Source organism: Lepidochelys kempii, chromosome 6, assembly GCF_965140265.1.
Source record: "Lepidochelys kempii isolate rLepKem1 chromosome 6, rLepKem1.hap2, whole genome shotgun sequence".
Classification (NCBI taxonomy): domain Eukaryota; kingdom Metazoa; phylum Chordata; order Testudines; family Cheloniidae; genus Lepidochelys; species Lepidochelys kempii.
The window spans coordinates 10,096,636-10,119,048 of NC_133261.1; the positions used below are offsets into that span (position 1 = coordinate 10,096,636).

The 22,413-nt window shown below is 52.5% G+C and overlaps 2 protein-coding genes across 2 annotated transcripts; both read right to left on the reverse strand.

Moving 5' to 3' along the window:
• Positions 1-5,802: 5,802 nt before the first annotated feature.
• Positions 5,803-16,287, reverse strand: ITPA (inosine triphosphatase). Its single transcript, XM_073350493.1, has 8 exons — positions 16,066-16,287; positions 15,408-15,465; positions 15,244-15,308; positions 12,183-12,256; positions 9,508-9,539; positions 8,319-8,434; positions 7,231-7,307; positions 5,803-6,323 (listed from the first exon to the last, which is right to left on the reverse strand). The coding sequence occupies exons 1-8, from the start codon at positions 16,270-16,272 to the stop codon at positions 6,200-6,202; spliced, it is 753 nt and encodes a 250-aa protein (XP_073206594.1). The 5' UTR covers positions 16,273-16,287; the 3' UTR covers positions 5,803-6,199.
• A 1,705-nt stretch (positions 16,288-17,992) lies between these two features.
• Positions 17,993-19,647, reverse strand: BORCS6 (BLOC-1 related complex subunit 6). Its single transcript, XM_073350494.1, has one exon. The coding sequence runs from the start codon at positions 19,511-19,513 to the stop codon at positions 18,797-18,799; it is 717 nt and encodes a 238-aa protein (XP_073206595.1). The 5' UTR covers positions 19,514-19,647; the 3' UTR covers positions 17,993-18,796.
• Between the last annotated feature and the right edge of the window lie 2,766 nt (positions 19,648-22,413).

Here is a 22,413-nt window from a genome sequence, read left to right on the forward strand (position 1 = left end):
TGCAGGGTCCCTGTCCCCCCAGGCTGGCGGGAGGGGGGAGGTGAGGGCATAGGGCAGTGTCCTGGGGCTGGGAGTGTGGGAGGAGCAGCTGGGGGGAGCAGCCCCTGGGGCAAGGATCCTGAGGGAGGGGGGAGCTGCAGAAGGGGGGTGGGGGGCTGGGATCAGCGAAGGGGGGCTTGGGGGCGCTCAGAGCAGCGGGGAGCCCCGTCACCTCTCCTGGGGAAGAGACCAGGGACAGACCCTTCTGGTCCAGAGCCCCCACGGCCCCTCGCACCAGGACCAGGGTGGGGCTGTGCCCTGCTGCCTCTTCTGCCAGCCGGTGCTGAGCCAGCGGGGAATGAAGGCTGTGCTGCGGGCCACGGGCTGTGGCCCCGTAACGGCCACAGCGACCACCTCCCTCTTCCCGCATCTAATGGCCACGGCAAGAACTTCCCCTGTCCCCCTCTGTAACGGCCACAGCACCCCCTTCCCACAACCAATGGCTGTGCCGCCCTACCAAGAGGGTGGGGGGGGTCACCTGCCGCCCCCTGTGCGGCACCGAGGTCTACTGGCCCCACACGGCCTGTACTCCAGCACAGCACAGGCTTCAGAACGGGCTCGCAAGCCAAGTATGCGCCCAAAGTCCACGCCGGACTTCACTCCTGACAGAAGTCTGCGCCACTGCGCGGGCACAGAATTCATGTGGCCCGCAGTTTTCTGTGCCTCTCTGTGCAGAAAAACGCAAAAAAAATCTGCCAGGGGACACGCGTCTCTTCCCCGGCAGCGTGTCTGTTCCAGCGTTCCTGGAGCAGCCTCAGAACAGGGGAGGGGGGCTGGGCGTGCGTGCCTGCGTGGTTGATCACCATGGGGAGGCAGAGCGGGGCTGGATGTACGTGCATGCCAACGAGAGAGAGAGAGAGACTCTGTCCCTCTCGCTTGCTACTGCAGCTCACTGGCATGGAAAGGTAGGGCTTTTTATTATGCACAAGGCCGGCTAGAGGCAGAAATGTAGCAGCCTGCCAGTTAGTTAATTGGTCTCATATTCTGAGGCACAAATGTAGCAGCCTGACTGTGTCCTAACAGTTAAAGTTGCTGTTGATGGTTAATTGATCTCATTCTCTGAGGCAGAAATGTAGCAGCCTGTCTATGTAGTAACATTGTTAATGTTCCTATTGTTAGTTAACTGTTCCCATTCTTAGTCAAGTCCCCCAGAAGCTTTAAAACTGTGAAAGTTTTAAGGCCCCTACATTACCAGAGTGATGTAAAGGAGCCCATAGGCGGCAAGTTTTATGGGCCTGTGGTGCCCGTGCTCCACCAATATTCAGGAACACGGGCCCAGCTCCACCAATGTTTGGGCTCATATTTTACATACATTTTGATGTGAACAATATCTCTGTTCATAATTGTCCACTGAGCATCAACTTGAAAGGCATGCTTAACCTTATTTTCATAGGCGCGGGAACTAGGGATGTGGAAACATTTTACACAGGGTCCCAGCTGCCGCCCGGAGACCCACTGCCAGACCTGTGCCCGGGGCTCGGCTGCCAGCTGGGTCTCCACTCCCGGCCCCACACTCGGGGTCCCAGCTGTGGCCACAGCCTCATCCCCCTTTCTCCTGTCTGGGTCCCCCCTCCCAGGGACGTGGCCCTGCTCCCGGCCCCAGCTGTGGGGGTGGGGTGGACAGGGGTAAGGCTATATATCGGCTTACAAGGAAGGTGTGGGGGACTGTAGTGGGGCAGCTGCCCCACTCCAAGGTAAAAGGAATTAAGAGCAACTGAGGGAGGCTGGAGAGGTAGGTGGCCCCAGGTGTGGCTGTAGTGAGACCGGCTAGCTGCCTGGGAGCGAGGTACCTGAAGCAGAACAGGGCTGGGGAAAGGCAAGAGGAGCTGGGGAGCTCCAGCCTGGCAATTCCCCAGGCTGAAGGCCTTGTTGAAGGCCTACAAAAGTACTGGGGCTACAGAGGTGCAGCCTGGGAATTGGCAGAGGCAGCTGCTCCTAATCCCCCTTGCCAATGATGAGTGGCCATTACAGACTACAGTCTGCCCCAGTGAGAGGGGGCTAGATGATGACTGGCAGTAGCCACTGAGGCAAGGCAGGCACAGAGCGTTGGGGGTCCCCCTGGGAAGGAAGACCCAGAGTGTGGGGGTACTGCTAGGGCAGAACACCGAGGTAAAGGGGCACTGGGGTCCGGTAGGGACATGGGGCCTGATCAGGCGAGCCACTGGCCAGCAGAGGGCGCTCCGAGGCAAAAAAAGAGCTAATTCCCAGACAACCAACAGGAGGCACCGTGCCGGTGAATCAGTGCCCTGCTACAGGGACAGGTCTTGGACCCATTCTGGCCACCACCAAAAATTATACAAACCTGGAGCCCATGAAGGAGCCTTATTATAAATGGCTGCTTGCCTATATATCTTTTCTTATAAGTTTCTTATTTTTGTATGGGTGTGATTATTTGTTATATTATTATAGATTTATATTAGAGTATATTTTGGCTCTAACACAAGGGACCTGCAGGCCACATCCTGTTTGTTGACCTAAGGCAAAGTTAGCGTACATATGTTTTGGACTTTTCACCTGGATAGATGGTGATGAGCTAAAGCATAAGGTCCATGTATGGCTGCGACCTTTAACATACAGGATGCGTTGAAGTAGGTTGGCATAGGGGCTTTCCTAAATTCATTCCCTTTTAAAATTAACAGGTTAAAATTAACTGGTACACCACAACTTGGAAAGAACTGAAATAACCGGTTAGGACAGAAATAACAAATGTGATACCTAATCACAAAAGGGCCACGGTAACGAATTGACATATACGATAATAAGCTGTGATCACTGATATACTGACCAGTAGGAAAAAGACACTCCAACATTAGTAAGGCGAGGAAATACAAATAAGGAAAAGGGGGAAAATCCCCTACTGAATATGCATCAAACGTAGCGGTATCAGCGTAACGTATTATAAAAGTGGCATCCCAGCCTAGGGGCAGTAGGAGCAAGAGATGTAGTCCTTGGGAGGTGACAGAGTGATGGCCACTGGTGATGAGGAGCACAGTGATGGTGATGGCTAACACTGCAGGTTGTTCTACAGGAGATGGTGAGAGTATATGGAAGTGCAGAGATACATTCTGTAGTATCTCTATCTTACTGAGTTGGAGTGTTTGTGACAATGTTAAATGTATTAATAAACTATATTTGTAAGTATAAAAGAGTTCCTATAGTGTGAGTGTTACAACTGTGCACATCGGGTTTCCCAACTATATAATAAATACTGGGCCTGATCTTGGGGCAAGAACCCGTCAACCCTCAAAGTGATAACTGGGGATTCTTAAGTAATCAGTATAATTAATACACAATCTAAAGATGAGGAAACAAGTAGTATTTACAAGCACTGTTAAGGCACAGCAGGAGCTAGCCCAGAAGCTGTAGTAAAGAGAGCCTGGAGCACTGGGCCTGGTGCAAGAGCTGAGGCCTGAACCCAGCACCCCCTCCCGCATCCCAACCTTCTGCTCCAGTCCTGACCCCCCTCCCACATGCAAATTCCCTCCTGCACCCCACACCCCCTCCTGCACCCCAACCCCCTGCCTCAGCTTCGAACCCCCTCCCATTCTCTGAACCTCTTGGCCCCAACCTGGAGCCCCCTCCTGCATCCCAAACCCCACCCCAGAGCCCTTACCCCCAACTGAAGCCCTCCCCCCCACACCCCAATCCCCTGCCCCAGCCTGAAGCCCCCTCCCACACTCCAAACCCCTCAACCCCAGCCCAGATCCCCCTCCTACAACCCAAGCCCATCATCCCTGGCTCTACTCCAGAGCCTGCACCCCTGCCAGAGCCTTCATCCCTCCTGCACCCCAACCCCCTGCCCCAGCCCAGTGAAATGAGTGAGGGAGTAAGTGAGTGAGGGTGGGGGGATGGAGAGAGCGGGGACGGGGCCTCGCAGAAGGGGTGGGGCAGGGGCAGGGCAAGGGTGTTTGGTTTTGTGCCATTAGAAAGTTGACAACCCTAGAACCCTTATGAACACATCTCTGAGTTTTTTGTTAACCAAGAACAGACAGTCATGAGAGGACTTCAGTCCGCCACTCCAGGCCAATGGGGGCTGCAGGAAGGGCAGCCAGCACATCCCTCGGCCCGCACCCCCCATTGGCCTGGAGCAGCAATCGGCCAAACCTGCAGACGTGGCAGATAAACAAACAAGCCCAGCATGCCAGGGGCTTTCCCTGAACAAACAGTGGACCACAGTTGAGAACCTCTGTCTTAGAGGCACCTACGGATGGTGTTAAATTTTCCCAGATTACTGGATGAGGGCTTAAGCCAGTTCTATTTTGTATTGTTAAGAGGAACCCCTAGATACTGAACCTAGCCCCTGTTGCTGCTGGCTCCCCCTGGCAGAAGGGTTGCATTGGGCTCCCTCATCATAAAAGGGCAGGAATCTCTGTTGGGTATATTGTGTGGGGCTCCCTTTATGTAATGAGGACACACAGATTGTCCTTCGTGTGAGGAAAAAAAAGATACGGCTAGTTTCCCACTAGAACGCATCAAGGGAGGCTAGGCCAGGCTGGGGAAGACATTAAAGAAATGGAGGCTCAGGTGATCTTCAGTGAGATTCTACCTGTCCCAAGAGTAGGAGAGAAGATTATGATCATCAACAGATGGCTCAGGCAATGATGCTATAAGGAGGTCTTTGGGATATTCGACCACTGGGAGGAATTCATGGGCAGAGGACTGTTCTCCTGGGATGGACTCCACCTGAATAGGGAGGGAAATAGACTTCTGGGATGGAGGTTGGTACAACTGATTCAAATAGCTTTAAACTAGGAATTCTGGGGAGACCATTGGGATCTCCACGCCCGAGTCTAATAGTAGTGGGAGGAAAATCAAGTAAAAGAGGATACAGCAATGGAGAAAGGAACAACAAAGGGGAAGAGAATGGACATCAAGAGGAAAGGTAGTGCCAATACCAATGATACTAACAGTCAGGTAGATGATACTGGCAGTAGAATGATTGTTCCTAATCAGGTGAGGAATCTGGGCAAAGCAAAGCAGAAACCACAAAGATGTCTGTACACAATGCAAGGAGCCTGGGTGACAAAACGGATGAATTAGAACTACTGACACAGGAAGGGAAACCAGATATTACAGGGATAACAGAAACATGGTGGACTAGTCGTGAGAGGTGGCAAGAGGTGCTCGGAGGAGGGGCAGAACATGGCAGGAATAAGCTGACCGGGGGCAGGAAGAGGCAGAGTAGGGGTGGGACCAGCTCTGGGGCGAAGCGTGGATCGAGCACCCCGTGGAAAATGACAAAGTCAGCGCCTGTGGTACGTGCTGTTCAGGAAAGACAGAAATAAAGGCAAAGGTGGTGGAGGCGCGAGGGCACAGCAGGCTCAGAGGAGGGGGTGGGAAGGGTGGTGATGGGAAGTACATAGCAAACTAGCGCTGTAAATTTAATCTGGATGTGGTAGTGACCTTTGCATCACACTTTCATGTCATTAGACAAGCTGTCAGATACTTTTCACAGGCATTTTAGCCATCAGGATTACAATACACAAAGGGGAAATGATCGTCATTTTTCCCACTGATCTTGTGCAATGACCACTGACTGATCTTCCCATCACCACCCAAAAAAATCCTGTTGATAGGGCAACAGCATAGGGGAGAACAGAAGAGGCAGGGTGAGCTGCAAATACGCCACCGGCCTGGGACAAGCTGTGGGATAACGTGAACACCAAACTCTGTATCCAGTGCACTTCAGCCCCTAAAAATCAGTGTAGACCCACTGGCTTCTTCAGGCTCCTCAGAAGCAACAAAAGGAAGCAGAAAACCATCCCAGTTTTAAAGTGGGCAGCTTTATTCTACATAGACAGTACAGACAACCACAAATGGACCCCATATCTCACATACAACTCTCTGTAAAAGTCTGGTGTCCCCAAGGGCACATCTTCATTGCAATCAGAGACTCGCGGCTGGCCTGGGTCAGCTGACTTGGGGTCATGGGGTTCGGGCTGCAGGGCTAAAAATGGCACTGGAAATGTTCAGACTTGGCTGGAGCCCAGGCTCCGAAAACCAGCGAAAGCCAGGCTCCAGCCCGAGCCCAGGCAACTACACTGCAAGTTTTAGTCCCACACCCCAAGCCCCGCGAGCCTGAGTCAATCAAGCCGGGCTCCGAGGCTCGGTGCCGTGGGGTATTTATTGCAGTGTGGACGTAGCCCAAGACACCGGAAGCCTAACTGGGAGTGGAGGTGGCTTCTGCTGAGTTGTTCTGCTGACTGAAGTAGCCGGAGAGCTCTTTGAGTGCTCTGTAGCGATGAGAGATGGAGTTCTTCACTGCCTTGGGCAGCTCAGCATACCTGGGGAGGAGGAGAAAACAGGAATGGCCACAATCCCAACCAAGAGTCTAAACCACAGTTTACTTGGTAACTGCGTGCTCCTGAGCTCCAGCGGCCTGTTGAGAAGCTGAGACCGCTCCCTTCACCGGCTAGTGTAATGCCAGGCCTTAGAGATGCCGCTGGTAACAGACCAGATCCGTGCATTCTGTAACTGTTACATTCCTTTGCAGAAGTGGTTCCCTTGGCCTGCTTTGTACGTGCAGATTAGGGCGCCCTCTGTTGACTCTGGGCTTTACTTCGGCACCAACCTTTTGTCACATAATTTCTACTTGGGAGTCAAGCAGGCTCTCTTGCCAGGCTTAACTCACTGAGCCCTTTGTCATCTTATTCAGAGGGCAAGGAATTGAGTGCAGCTCAGTTCCCAAAGGAGAGTCAGACCCTGGGCCTGGGTCTCCATTGTCCTGGACTTGTGCAGTCATGTGCCCTAGTGCAAGGCCACCTCTGTCCATTTATTTAACAACACTACTCTAGGCAGGCTGATGCAGCTCACTTAAAGTCAGAGTCAATTAAAAACATATCTGACTCCTACAACAGTCCACTAACTAGCAGCAGCTACTAGAAAACAAGAGCAGAACCGTCCCTGCATCTCTCCAAAGTCTGTGAGGAGTCCTAGGGTGGGAAACAGTTCTTTAGAAACACGCTGCACACTCAGGTCTTCTGCCCTACAGGCTTGAGACAGTCTGAGCTGTGAGGTTCCGAGCCACGTCCCCCATGGTCAAAGCTGTTCAGATGTAAAATTCTGCTTTAAGCCCATCTCAACTTCCCTCTGGCAGAGCTCACTGTAAGTGGGTTCCACTTGATGCATTAACAGAACCTTTGGTTTCTTGGATTTTCTTAAGTAAAGAATTAAAGGCAAAGAGTCACTTACGTCTGGTCATAACCGTCAGGCTGAAAGCAAGGATCCCAGCCAAAGTCTCTGGGGCCTCTGGGTTCAACAATGCGACCCTGCCAATTCGAGGAGGAAGAAAAAATAAGAGGTTTCTTTCTCAGCACTGCTCTGCCACATTTACATTCCAGATCATTACACGTGGAAAAATGAACCTCTTACATTTTAGACCTCTGCTTTGTAAAACCACCAAAAGCTACAAGATTGCTTAGCATTCCCGCAAAACAAGGCCAAGGTAAACAACTAGGACTTCTTGGTTTAGTGCTCCATCTTCTTACGTCCATGCCGTAGGCAGACAGACCTCCTGCACTGCTCTCCACCTTCCCCTGGCAGGCCTGCTCAACATACACATCCCAGGGCGTTGAGGCTTCAGGACTCCGCCCCCAATAAGAATTCCTGACTGTCTGAAGGATAAACTAGCAAACAGGCATAGGAGCAGGAGAGAGCAACTGCAACAAGATTTAAGGCTGGCTGGAGAAAACTCTGGGCATGGATGGTGGGAGAAGACCGGTCACTTCTGTGCTTCTCAGTACCAGCAAGATGTAGCCATATTAGAGGGAGTTCAGAGAAGAGCAACCACATATCCAAATGAAAATGATAGGGTCTGGAAAGACGGACATCTGAGGAAAGGGTTAACTATGTGCAGCTGAGTGATGGGGCTTGGAGCACCGCTACCAGCTCATTGAAACGGTGCAGCCACACATTCTGCTCCTAGCATTAAAGGGCTTGGACGGCTGAAGAGCCACCAGACTCAGGAGTGGAGACAAGAGAACTTGGAGGATCATTCAGAACCTTTAACCAACGTTTTCAAACTCAGGTGCCCCTCGGCACCACGATGAGTAGCCCGATCTCCAGACGTGCTGAGTATCCACATCTCCCACTGAAGTCTTTGGGAGTTGCAGCGGCTCAGCAACCCTGGAAAAATCAGGCCATTCATGTAGGTAACTAAATAAGGATGTAGGTGGCCAAGATGAGCCCCATGTGAATTAGTGCTGTTAACGGACTCACGTTACAAGCCCCCTCACTCCCATCTGCAGAGGCTTCTTTTGCACAGTGATCTGAATACCTACACAAGTTTGGCCTTTGAACAGCTTCACCGGGTCCTCCGGGTTTCCAGTGCTGAATGCAAAGGTGCAAAGAGCATAAGCAGACTTGTCTTCAAACCCCGCTAACAGCTTGTACAGACCTAAGCAACAGAAGAAGGATTCCATCATCTCCACGTTTCATTCAGCACACAGCACAACTGACAAGAGGCAATCTGCGACGAGCGAGGGGAGGGGGAACCCCAAACAGATAACATTTTGTGCCCCCGTGGCAGGCCTCCCACGGACTGCATCCACATTCACAAGGGTGAGGGAGTATTACCGGGATTAGGCAGGGAATGGTGTCTCACGGGTATTTCAGGAGACTGGTGATCAGGATTCCTGGACTCTACTCATGAGTTTTCCACAGAATCCTTGCAAGGGGGCTTAATGAATGTTTTTGAAATGTTTTGCAATGCCTAGATGACATGCTACATAACTGCCTAAGATAATGGTTTTATTCATCTGATACTAAAGGTTACATCTCCTGTCACTTGGGGTCAGTCTGTTTCCCATTGTCCATACTTGTGACAGCATTATGCAGCAGAGAGGGAGCTCCCAGAGTGTAGTCAGAAGAGCAGACAAAGAAGGGGAATTTGGTGGTACTGGAGGGACACGAGGTGGGTGACAGGAAGATCAGATCAGTAAAAAGGAGATCAGGAAGGCACATACAGGGGAGGGATGGATTTTGGATAGGTTGGAAAAGAAGTGACAGGATTCAGTAATAGTCTAGATGTGAGGAGGGGAAAGGAAAGAGGGGTGACACGAAGGTTGTACTACTGTGTTGCCATGCTGAACTGATAACTACAGGGCAATTAGGAAGAGCAGTCATCAGTACCAAGACAGATATGACTCTGAAGAGAGTGGGAGAGGTAGATTTGGGAATCATCGGCACAGAGATGGCTGCTGAAGCCATCAGAGCAGATGATCTTACTCACTGATAAGGTGGAGATGGAGCAAAGGGAGGGGCTAAGGGCAGAACATGATGGGACACATGGAGACCGTGAGGAATGGGGAGAAGTGAGCGGTCCCAGAGATGGCAAAGCAACCAGTCAAGTGCAGAGCCATGAAAGCCCAGAGAGGAAAGGGATTAATTTCACATTATTGCTAGGTTGCACAGGAGCATGTGATTCTGAACAGCAAATCCCATTCAGAGCAGTAATTCGAAGGGAAATACCTTCTGGTTTTAACTTCTCTAGAAACCATTTTCTGAAACGTAAGAAGAGAACACAAGTGTCAGGAGCAGGGTTATTTTCTGCCATTGCCATCAACAATGGAAATATGTCCAGCGCAACATTCTAGGTCTGATTTCTCTCTGCACAGGTTTCCTAGCACCATGAATCCCTGTTGAACTTGCGCTGTTTAGTAAACCTTACTCCGGGCTATATATTAACAAACATTATGAAATGCAGACTTAGACCCCAAGCCAGCAAGTTACAGACCCACGTGGGTCATACTAAATCAATGGGTCTCCTCCCTGGGCCAGGGGTCAACTTGCATAGAGTTCATTGCAGGGTTGGTGCCTATTTCTTAAAGAACTGAGCCTGTGGCTCTTTAGCCCAAGATTCTACTCCAGTACTTTTGCTATTCAGATTACGTGCCAGTCTGTTGTGCCGTACCACCTAGCATGTATGTTCAATATTTTAGCGAGGAAGCATAGTCTAATGGTTAAAGCAGAGACCCAAGACACCTGGGTTCTTTTCCTGAGTTGCTGTACATTTGGGGGAAATCACTTAAGCTCTCCATGCGGTAGCAATCCCCCCTGTACAATGGGAAGAATACCTACCTCGCATAGGTGAGTTTGTAAAATACTTGGGAGCTCTTTAAATAAAGAGAACTATAAAAGCGCTAAGTATTCCAGAGGCCAAGTGTTCAGAAGTGTAATTCCCACAAATGAGCAGTGAGATGGTAAAAAAAAATCCTTCATCTTAAGTTTTTTTTCCTCCTTCCAGAATCACTAAGCCAATTAACTCACATCTGGGGAGTGATCATTTGCCCAGTTTTGTTGTAAGAAATAAAGAAGATGAGTTACAGAAGTACATAATCACATTCCGCCTTCCATGTTTTCTGCCCTAGTAACCTGAACAAGCAGAGCAAATTGTGGAGAAATTGCAAAACTAAAAAGCAGTACCAAGAGCTATAGTAGGTCTTTGCTAGAGGAGTTATGAGTAAGGCTGTGGTTCGGTCATGGATTCCGTAACTTTCTGGGAACTCCAGGACTTCCACAGCTGCAGCAGCTGGTGTGGCTGGCCCCAGGGCTGCCTGAGCAGCCGGCCCCAGGGCCGCCGGAAAAGCAGTCAATGTGGCTGGCCACTGGAGCAGCAGCGGTTCTGGGGGCTGTCCCAGAGCCATGGTCCCGGGGGGCCTCAGAGCAGCGGGTGGGGTCAGCAGTCAGCCCCAACTGCCAAAGCAGGGGTCAGCCATTGGCCCCCAGGGCTCCCCTGAAGCAACAGTCCCTCGGGGCCCCCCCAGAGCAGCTAAGATTTAGTCAGGGGTATTTATAATAAAAGTCAGGGACAGGTCACGGCCCGTGAATTTTTGTTTACTGCCTGTGACCTGTCCATGATTTTTACTAAAAATACCCGTGACTAAACCTTAGCCTTAGTTATGAGCGATTAAATTTAGAAATCTTGTTACCAGTTGAACTACAGCAGCCTCCAGGGTCCCCCATTATATAATAAAATAAATCCAGCGATTTGAATTAACAAAACTCTGAAGCTCTTTCTCTACTGCAGTGGCAGAATGGACAAAATTCCTCCCCTGATGACTTCAGAGTAAAAAGAAAAGGAGTACTTGTGGCACCTTAGAGACTAACCAATTTATTTGAGCATGAGCTTTCGTGAGCTACAGCTCACTTCATCGGATGCATGCCGTGGAAACTGCAGATGGACACAAATCAGATGTCAAGAATTATAACATTCATAAACCAGTCGGAGAACACTTCAATCTCTCTGGTCACGCAATCACAGACATGAAGGTCGCTATCTTAAAACAAAAAAACTTCAAATCCAGACTCCAGCGAGAAACTGCTGAATTGGAATTCATTTGCAAATTGGATACTATTAATTTAGGCTTAAATAGAGACTGGGAGTGGCTAACAAGGTAGCCTATTTCCTCTTGTTTTTTCCTACCCCCCCCCCCCCCAGATGTTCTGGTTTAACTTGGATTTAAACTTGGAGAGTGGTCAGTTTGGATGAGCTATTACCAGCAGGAGAGTGAGTTTGTGTGTGTATGGGGGTGGGGGGATGTGAGAAAACCTGGATTTGTGCTGGAAATGGCCCACCTTAATTATGCACATTGTAGGGAGAATGGTCACTTTGGATGAGCTATTACCAGCAGGAGAGTGAGTTTGTGTGTGTGGTTTTCGGGAGGGGGGTGAGGGGGTGAGAGAACCTGGATTTGTGCAGGAAATGGCCCAACTTTATTATCATGCACATTATGTAAAGAGTTGTTACACAAAGGATGAGTTTGGTCCAATCACTTTAAACCATCACTTCAGTTTAAGAGCCCAACCCTCCAAATGACGCCCGTGCTGAGTTTGGAGTGCATGGATCAGCCTCCAGGGATTCCTTTGCAGGGCCAGTAGCTGGGAGTAAATCAGGCTCACTGAGCTGTTCAATCCATCCCGTGCACCACGCATGAAGTGCAAAGCAGGGACCAGGTGAGTACAAATCCCTTCCCCATTGCCCCACTCTTCAGGATGAAGCTGCAGGAGCTCGGACAGCAAACAGCAGAAAAGAGAGTTCTGCTAGTGGGATTTGGAGAGCCCCCAGGACTCACATCTCAGAAACCCATAGCCCCAGTCAAACCGCAGTACAGGAAAGAACTACAAGCATATTCACTCCTACTTACATATATGGTCCTGGGAGGCCCCCCAAGGCATTGAAACACAAACAAGTATCTTCTACTATAACAGGTCCCTGAATCTGCAGAGGGAAGTCAAAAAAACAGAAATATTAGATCTAAGGGGAAGGCACCCTCTCCTAAACGGCCTTTTAGGTTACAATCCATTACAGTTCCACATGGTGTTAGAGGCTTCATAAAAACACAATATCCATTAAAGCTCCTTAAATCGGAGGCTAAGAGAACAAGCGACGAACCCTGTGCTCCGCATCTGCAGTTAAAACCGGAACTACCACGGCAGAGGGAATAAGCTTTCCTTTGGAAGTCGGAGGAGAACTAATCTAAAGCATTCATATGGGTATCGCCCTCATTGGGGGGCCAGTGCTGGAGGAACCTAACATGCAGGGGGCTACATTTGCACAGTCCTGGCTTTCATTGGAGCCCGAGGCCTAACTGGCTTCTTGAGTCTGAAAGAAATCTGCACCTGCGCTCTTTGGATGACAACCTGCCACTGGCTGGTGGAGAATCATAGAATCATAGAATATCAGAGTTGGAAGGGACCTCTGGAGGTCATCTAGTCCAGCCCCCTGCCCAGAGCAGGACCAATCCCCACCAAATCATCCCATCCAGGGCTTTGTCAAGCCTGACCTTAAAAACTTCTAAGGAAGGGGATTCCACCACCTCCCTAGGTAACGCATTCCAGTGTTTCACCACCCTCCTAGTGAAAAAGTTTTTCCTAATATCCAACCTAAATCTCCCCCACTGCAACTTGAGACCATTGCTCCTTGTCCTGTCATCTGCTATCACTGAGAACAGTCTAGATCCATCCTCTTTGGATCCACCTTTCAGGTAGTTAAAAGCAGCTATCAAATCCCCCCTCACTCTTCTCTTCCATAGACTAAACAATTCCAATTCCCTCAGCCTCTCCTCATAAGTCATATGTTCCAGACCCCTAATCATTTTTGTGAGCTACAGCTCACTTCATCGGATGCGTACTGTGGAAACGGCCGTTTCCACAGTATGCATCCGATGAAGTGAGCTGTAGCTCACGAAAGCTCATGCTCAAATAAATTGGTTAGTCTCTAAGGTGCCACAAGTCCTCCTTTTCTTTTTGCGAATACAGACTAACACGACTGTTACTCTGAAACTAATCATTTTTGTTACCCGTCGCTGGACTCTCTCCAATTTCTCCACATCCTTCTTGTAGTGTGGGGCCCAAAACTGGACACAATACTACCTCATTGCCACCCAAATGATAAGAGGGGATCAAAGGCGCTGACCCTGTACCTGCAATCAGGGGCACCGGAACAGCGGGTCCATGCAGCCATAGCCCGATCACTTTTAAAAGAGGGAGGGCAATGTCCTCCCACTTTTTACTGGCCGTAGGACATGTGGAAAGGAGCGAGCAGGGGCTGGGTTCTCAGTGGGAAGAGGCGGGGCAAGGGCGGGGCCTTGGGAAAGAGGCGGGGCAAGGCCTCGGCAGGAAGGGGTGGGGCACAGGATGAAGGGACAGTGCAAGGGTGGAGCCTAGGAGAAATGGGTGGTGCCAGTGGCCCCCCCCACACACACATTTTTAAGGAGCTTTTGCCGCTCCTGCCCGCAATAGGTACAGCAACTCCTGACTTAACGTCGTCCCGGTTAACGCTGTTTCATTGTAACATTGCTGATCAATTAGGAAACATGCTCGTTTAAAGTTGTGCAATGCTCCCTTATAACGTTGTTTGGCAGCCGCCTGCTTTGTCCACTGCTTGCAGGAAGAGCAGATCGTTGCAGTTAGCTGGTGGGGGCTTGGACCTTGGGTGGACTAGCAGCCCCCCGCATCAGCTCCCTGCTCCCCTAAGTTCCCTGTGTAGCAGCCACCCTATGCCGGGCAGTTCAGCTGTCCCTCCCCCCACTGCCTCGTGCTGCTCCTGCCCTCTGCCTTGGAGCTACTCCTGGGAGCCTCCTGCTTCCTGCGGGGGGGGGAGGGGGGCGAGAGGGGTGCTAATGTCAGGGTGTCCCCCTCTGCCCACTCCTGCCCCCCATCTCCACAGAGCAGTGGGGGGACACACGACAGGGATCAGGAAGGAGGGAGCTTAGTGGCAGCAGCTGCTGTCTCAATTTGCTGATCTACTTAAACAGGCAGTGTACTTAGAGTGGGGTCAGCATATTTAAAGGGGCAATGCGCCTCTCTCTCTCACACTGTGACTCTGTCTGCCATGCTGTCTCCCCTCCCTCCATTCATGCTGCCTTGTAGAGTGTGAGGCTGCATTAACAACAACATGTTAACCTTTGAGGGCTCAGTGGAGTGTTTGTTCATCATTTTGCAGTAAGGTATCCCCTGGGAAATATCCCACCCTCGTCCACCCTCTGACTTCACCACCTCAACCAAGCTTCACAATCATCATTGCTACGTACAGTATTATAAGTTTTAAACAAACAGTTTATACTGTGTACATGTGTGTATGTGTAAATATATATATCTTTCCCTGGAACCTAACCCGCCCTATTTACATTCATTCTTATGGCGAAATTGGATTCACTTAACATTGTTTCGCTTAAAGTAGCATTTTCAGGAACATACCTACAACGTTGAGCGAGGAGTTACTGTACCTAGTAACAGTGGCAGCCTCTGTTCTAGGGATGTGAGAGGCCGGAGATCTGTGGATGGACACACTACCCTTCACCATGTCCCTGCTCTACCGGATTGGAAGATGAGAATACTAATAATCTAGGACAGAGCCAGTTGTAGGAATGTTCTGCCAAAGAAACTGAGCAGACCTCACTCTCAGTCCTAGAGATCAGTGCGATCAGGCCAGGGAAGGGCCTTTGCCGCGGCAGACCCCATTTATGACCCTTTCTCATATGGGCTTCCATTGGAATATCTCTGTAGCTATATTCAAATCTTCTACGTCCTTTTTGTTGGCACCAGTCAGTCCATGGCCATTTAATTCCCCACCAACTCTGTGCCAAACGGGTGGGTTGTCATGCGGTGGGTAACAGCTGGGCCATTTAGCCTAAACTCTTTGTTAATCTGTATTCATTTTTGACTTACACCTGTGGAAGTGGGAAAAGCGGAAAAGGACATGACCTGATTTGCTGCTTCCCGACATTTCTGAATGGAGATCTCGTCTGGCTCCCCTTGGTATTCTGGCACTGCAACAACAACAGGAGGGATTATTGCGGGGGGGAGGTTGGCCAATGGCTGCTGAAATGTTACTGTTTAACGAGCGAGAAACAAAATCACGAGCTTACAGTCAATTTTTTTTGCGACCAGTCTGTAGGGAAACGCATCCCCGAGGATCTGAAGGACCTGTTGGGAACAAGACAGCGGCTGTTCAGCAAGCTCTGCGGGTGGGAGACAGCACTTAACCCAGTGTGTGAGATACTGGGGGATAGTTTGGTCCCATCCCTCGCAGCCACAGGGGCTCTCGCCACCTGCCTCAGACCCACGCACTATGGGGGGGTGGCAGGAAGTTGGCAGCAGGGCGGGCGCTGGGCAGCGCCGGATGGGAGCAGTGTTTGTCCAGGACCAGGGATGGCGAGGGGGGACTCGCTCTAAGGCTCCCACCAGGCTCTGGTTCAGGGGAGCGGGCCCGCCCCCCCGACGGGGCTCGTCCGGGGACAGGTTCAGCGTCGGGAGCGTCCCCAGGGCAGCGACAGTCCCGGCGGTTGCGGGCGCGGGAGGCCGAGCCACGGCCCGCCCGGCCGTTAACTCTGGAGCCTAACGATGGCGGCACCCGCAGCGGCCGGGCAGTGACTGCAGGGGGCGGGGCTAGCTGCGGGGGCGGGAGGAAGCACCGCACGCGGGAGGCGGCCCCGCCCCTCCTCCGGGAGTTGGCGGACACCGTGCTCACTCCGGTACGGTGGCCCCCTCCGCCCAATCCGCGCGGCTCCCTGCCCCCGCACCCACCTCCTCTAGCTTCTTGGCGTTGCCGGTCACGAACACCACGTTCCTCCCGGCGGCGGCCGCCATAACAGAGCCACAGCGCCTGCGCGCTGACCTGCCCATCACAGTCTCAGCGCCCGGCACCCAGGGCAACGCCCCCAGCCCCGCCCCGCGGAACCGGCCAATGAGAGGAGAGACCGCCGTGGGGCCCGAAAGGAGCCGGGTACGCATTTCCGCTGACGAAGGCGATGGATGCTCGGGGACAAAACACTTCCGGTCTCCCAAGCCGCTACTCGCTGGAGCGGACCGGAAGCGCCTGTCTGCCCCACTCCACCCCGAGCTCTACGGCCCTGGAGGCCGGAAGTGCGGGGTCGGGTTGCTCCGGTAACCGATGCCCCGCCGGAGGGGGCGGGGGGCTGCGGAGACCCCGCAGGGCGATGCTGTTGCCCGGGTGTAACGGGGCCCCCCGCGCAGCCCCGCCCCCCAGGAACAGACCCTCCGCCGCCATCGGGGCCGGGGGGTCGCCAGGGGTTTTACCGCCCCGCTGCCCTGCTTCGGGTTACCAACCTTCTATTGGCCCAAACCCAACACCCTCGCCCCGCCCCCCGCCCCCGAGGCCCCGCCCCCTTCCCCGAGGCCCCGCCCCCCGCTCACTACGTTCCCCCTCCCTCGGTGGCTCGTTCTCCGCCACCCTCGCTCACGTTCCCCGGGCTGGGGCAGGGTTTTGGGGGGCGGGAGGGGGTGAGAGGTTCAGGGTGCGGGAGGGGGCTCTGGGGTGGGGCAGGGGATTGAAGTGCAGGGGGGTGAGGGCTCTGGGGTGCAGGAGGGGGTATGGGCTCTGGGGTGGGGGTGCAGGCTCTGGGGTGGGGCCAGGGATGAGGGATTTGGGGTGCAGGAGGGGGCTTCGGTTTGGGGGGGCTCAGGGCTAAGGTAGGAGACTGGGGCCCAGGCTTACCTTGGGCGGCTCCCGGTCAGCGGCGCAGCAGGGCTAAGGCAGGCTCCCTGCCTGCCCTGGCACTGCGCTGTGCCCGGGAAGCTGCCAGCAGCTCTGGCTCCTAGACGGGGGCAGGAGGCTCCGTGGTGCACGCTGCTCTTGCCTGCAGGCACTGCCCCCCTCCAGGTCCCATTTGCCGGGAACTGGCCACTGGGAGTGAGGAATCGGTGCTCGGAATGGGGGCACCGCATGGAGCCCCATGGCCCCCCAGCCCAGGAGCCGGACCTGCTGGCAGCTTCCGGGGCACAGCGTGGTGCCCCAGGACAGGTAGGAACTAGCCTGCCTTAGCCCTGGAGCACCGCTGACCAGGCTTTTAATAGCCCGGTTGAGGGTGCTGACCAGAGCTGCCAGGGTCCTTTTTCAACCAGGTGTTCCGGTTGAAAATCAGACACATGGTCACCCTAGCCCTACTCCAGTTTGCAGGCTCCCACGGGGAGGGGGACTCTGTTAGGCCCAGCTGCACATCCCCCCCACACTTCCGGGCTGCCCCTGGGCTGCTGGGGGGGATCCCTTCTGGGCCTAGTGGGGGTTCAGGCTCTGATCCCCTCCCGCTTCCACTCCTCTTTAGACCTGACTCCCCTGGGCTTTAGCAATGCTCAGACAGAGGTGTGCCATTCCAGTAGGGTCTTACCAGGAGAGAAATGCCTTAGTGCACCAAGGGGCTGAGAGACTCAGAGCCAGGGGAGTCACTTAACACCTCTAGATGAGGAAACAGCTGAGAGCAGGAAGTTCCTGTCTTTATTAAGTTCCCCCCCATACAGCATACCCTGGTCCTCTCTGGAACTGAGGAAGGCCTTGGGGCTCTATAGCTAATTCTTTCTGTTCCCCAGATACACTGAAAGGAGCACTTCCATACCACATGCCAAATATTAAATACATGCAGCCCTGCTGTACTAAAACAAGGAAATTAACCAGTTGAAGGGTATAAGGTCCACAGAGCATATGTACACAGCTGTCATTTCTTCCATATTTAATATAGGTCACAGGTTAAGCTGCTAAATGTGGAAGTGAATGTGAGAGTCATCAGAGGTTTTGAGAGAGGATTCAGAATCTGCTTCTGAGCCGGCATCCTGCACATCCACTTGTAGGGCAAACTCCTCAGCTGCTGAATATGGAGAGCATGGGAATTTCAAAACCACTCAGGGTGGGCCTTGTTCTTCACCCATTGAAATGAAAGGTAAACCTCCCCTTGACTTCAAAGGGAGCAAGGCAAGAGCAATGCTGGGCTCTTTTGAAAATAACACCGGGAAGCCTCAATAGCAGAAGTTCTTTCCTATGGACACATTTTAAGTTGTTTGGCAAATTGCAGAATGGTTTTATTAAGTATAAATATTCCTATTTTACAGGGAAAGGTGAAATACACAGATGAGGGAATCCAGTTCACTATTCCTTGTCCAGCTGACAATTCTTCCCAGCTGGGATTTTGAAAGCAGCCCAACTCTCACTGAAGTTGGGTTCCTACTGAATTTGAGAGCATCATTCCCTTAGGGTCCTTTGAAATCCTGAGCATGCATCATCCCCTCTAACGAACAGGGAGGGTGGGAAATTTTCAAGTAATTGGTCAGGGGACATTAGCCCCTTTCAGACACATCCTCGGCAAAGCAGTGTCTGCTTTTAGTGTAACAGGCTTATGGCAGCACAAGACATGAAAGAAACACACAACCACACACATTACATGTTCCCTTTTGGAGTTTGCAACCAGCACAGCGGCCCCCCTCCCCCGATAGTAACAAAGCAGCTGCGAAATGTTTTCCACCGGCCCTACTTGCACAGTGACTCCAATATCTCCAGGGTCCTTTTGATCTCCCGGATCTGTTTGGCCAGGGCGTGGACCGGCTGCATGGAGCGGTCCAGCTCCTCGCAGCGGGCCATCAGGGTGTACATCCCTTTGATACTCATGTCTACGGACTCGCCCAAGCTGTCCACGGCGTCCCGGTAGGTCTGGATGTAGCCCACGCTCAGGGCCGTCATGTTCTGGATGCTGCCGTTCAAGCTCCTCATCATCTGGTCCACCTTGTGGGCCACCTCTTGGGTCAGGCGCTCCAGCTCCGACAGCACCGCGGGGTCAATGGGGGGGATGTCGGCCGCTTTGCTCCGCCCCAGCCCCGGGAAGGGCTGGCCCGGGGGCTCCGGCTCCTCCAGGCTGCCCCGGGAGCTCAGCTTGATTTTCAGCTGCAGGTTGTTGGCCACGAAGTGGGTGAGGTCCCCGTCGTGGCTGACCGTCCCTTCCAGCTCCAGGGCGCTGGAGATGGTGGCGCGGCGCCCCTCCTGCGCCCGGCTGGCCCCGTACGCCTGGCTGATCCCATCCAAGCTGCGGCTGTCCAGCAGCCGCCCTCCGGCCAGCCTGTCCCCGGCGGCAGCCGCTTGCTGCCTTCGCGAGCCTTCCCGGCACGGATCCTCCCGGCTGGCCGCGGCCCCCGGGGCTTGGACGCGCACCTGGGCCATGATGTGCTGCGGCAGGCCTGCGCCCCTCTCCATGCTTCGGCCTGGGGCTTCCCAGCGCGCACAGGCCGGGAGAGCGCGGGAGGGGGACAGAGGCACCGGAGGAGGAGCCTGGGGAGAAAGCCAGCGATCCAGTCTGCCCACTTCCCTGCTTCCTCTGTGCACCTTTCCCAGAAGGAGGAGCGAGCTGCGGGCAGGGGGATCCCTGATTGGGCTCTCCCAGAGGCAGAGAGCAAATCACAAGGAGCAACACCAGGACAGGGGGAGGAGACGAGACAGGAGAGGGTGTGAATGTGATTGAGAGGGATGGGATGGGGAGAGAATAGGATGAGGAAAGAGAAAGTAGCAAAAAGAGACAGAAGAGGGATGGAGGGAGAAGAGGGGGAGGGAAAGGGTCAGGGAAGTGAAGGGTTTCAGAGTAACAGCCGTGTTAGTCTGTATTCGCAAAAAGAAAAGGAGGACTTGTGGCACCTTAGAAACTAACCAATTTATTTGAGCATGAGCTTTCCTGAGCTACAGCTCACTTCATCGGATGCATGCTGTGGAAACTGTAGCAGACTTTATATATACACAGAGAATATGAAACAATACCTCCTCCCACCCCACTGTCCTGCTGGTAATAGCTAATCTAAAGTGATCATCAGGTGGGCCATTTTCAGCACAAATCCAGGTTTTCTTACCCTCCACCCCCCCACACAAATTCACTCTCCTGCTGGTTCATGGATCTTAAGGCAGAAGGAATCTGATCATCTACCTTGACCTCCTTCATAGCATGGGCCACAGAATCTCACCCAGTTGCCTCCGTATTGAGCCCAGTCACCTGTGTTTGCCTAAAGCAGTGGTTCTCAGCCAGGGCTAGGCAGAGGTCTTCCGGGGGGGGGGCATCAACTCATCTCAATATTTGCCCAGTTTTACAACAGGCTACACAAAAAAGCACTAGTGAAGCCAGTACACACTAAAATGTCACACAATGACGTGTTTATTCTGCTCTACACACTGTACACTGAAATGTAAGTACAATATTTATATTCCATTTGATTAATTTTATAATGACATGGTAAAAATGAGAAAGTCGGCAATTGTTCAGTACTAGTGTGGCTTGCGACACTTCTGTATTCTTATGTCTGATTTCATAAGCAGTCAGAGCAGCAGGATGTATTTCCCTGGCAGGAGCCGGATAGAGCCTCTGGCATGGTGGGGAGAATGGGATCCTGCTACGGGGGATGAGGAAATGGGGGGGACAGAGCCCTGGCATGGTGGGGAGAATAGAGGATCCTGGTATGGGGAAATGGAGGGCACAGAGAACCCCTCACAGGGGGCACCCAACCCCTTGTGAGGGGAGGGAAATTGGGGGGTATAGGGGAAGGGGGCACACAGAGGCCCTGGCATTGCAGGGTTTGGGGGGTTGCAGGGAGACCTTGAAATAGAGAGGATGGGAGGAGGGCATTCAGGGATGGAGGGATACCAGGAGTCCCAGAGCTCATGCCCCTCTAGCGTATGTTTAGAAAACACAGTTATTTTGAACCCAGCTGTGATTCCTTCTGATTATTGTTGTGTAAAGAGCAAAAGATACAACACAGAAGAGAGAAGACATATTTGAGATCAGGAAGGATTTTTCCCCTGGGTCAGATAGACAGAGACCCTGGGGCCGTTTTTTGCCCTCCTCTGCAGCGTGGGCTCTGGTCACTTGCAGGCTTAAACTAGTGTAAATGGTGAATTCCCTGTAACTTGTAAGTCTTTAACTCATGATTTGAGGACATCAGTAGCTCAGCCAGAGGTTAGGGGTCTATTACGGGAGGGCCGGGGGGAGGTTCTGTGGCTTGCGACATGCAGGATGATCCCTTCTGGCCTTAAAGTCTATGAGGTGTATTATGGTAGTTCCTAAGGGCCCCAGTCATGGCCCAGGGTCCTACTGTGCTAGGCACTGTACAAACACAAAACAAAAATGCATCCCCTGCCCCAAAGGGCATACAATATGAGTTTAAAGCAAAAGAGAGCAGAGACAGACAGGGCAGTAAAAGGAACCAATGAGCTAATAATGGGTCACAGGATCAGCAGTGGTCTCAGTGCACCAGCAGTCTGACAGTTGTCGAGTTTTTTATAGGCATTGCAGCAAAGGAGTGTTATGAGGAGGCATTTGAAGGAGAAGGAGGAAGAGGTCGTTTTGCAGATGTTTTTGAGGAGCTCCTCCCAAGCCTGAGGGGCAGCACATTAAAAAGCACAAAGGGGCTTGTTTGCGAATTTCATGAGTAGGCTGAATCATGGGCCAACCAGAGGAGGGAGTCGACCTCTTGGTGCTGAATGAGAGATGATAGGTAGGATGGGGAATAAACATTGCAGTCTCTTGCCAGTGAAGACAAGCAGCTGGAGAAAGTGACTGACAAGCTGGAGAAAGAGGAGCCAGTGGAGGGATTCAAAGAGAAGGGTGACACGGGCAAAGCGACTGGCTAGGAGAGCGATCTTTGCAGCAGCATTCTGAATGGAGACAAGCGGGGCAAGATCCCAGCAGCGTTCAGTCCTGATAGATAGGTGGGGGCTTGGGGGGGGGGGGGGTTGGATGGATGGATAAATAAAGGGGTGTGTATGCGGATGGATATAGGGATGTGTATGGGTCAACAGATAGAGGTGAGTGTGTGGAGACAGGCAGATAGATAGGACTTGAGTCTCCCCTATATTACATACGTTTTGTATGAGTCCATTGGAACTGATGTAACAGCCAAGAAACAGACCCCAATCTGTGCATGTCTCCTTATCATTTTATGCCCTTCTCATTTCACTCATGAAGTGAAATCCATTGACACCAGTGGGAGGTCTGCCATTCACTGCAGTGAGGCCAGGATGGTGACCCAGGGTCTGAAACTTTTCCCCCCACAAGGAAAGCCTGCAGGTGAGGTTCTGGGGCTCAGACCTAGCTCCAGGCCACAGCCCTGGCCTTG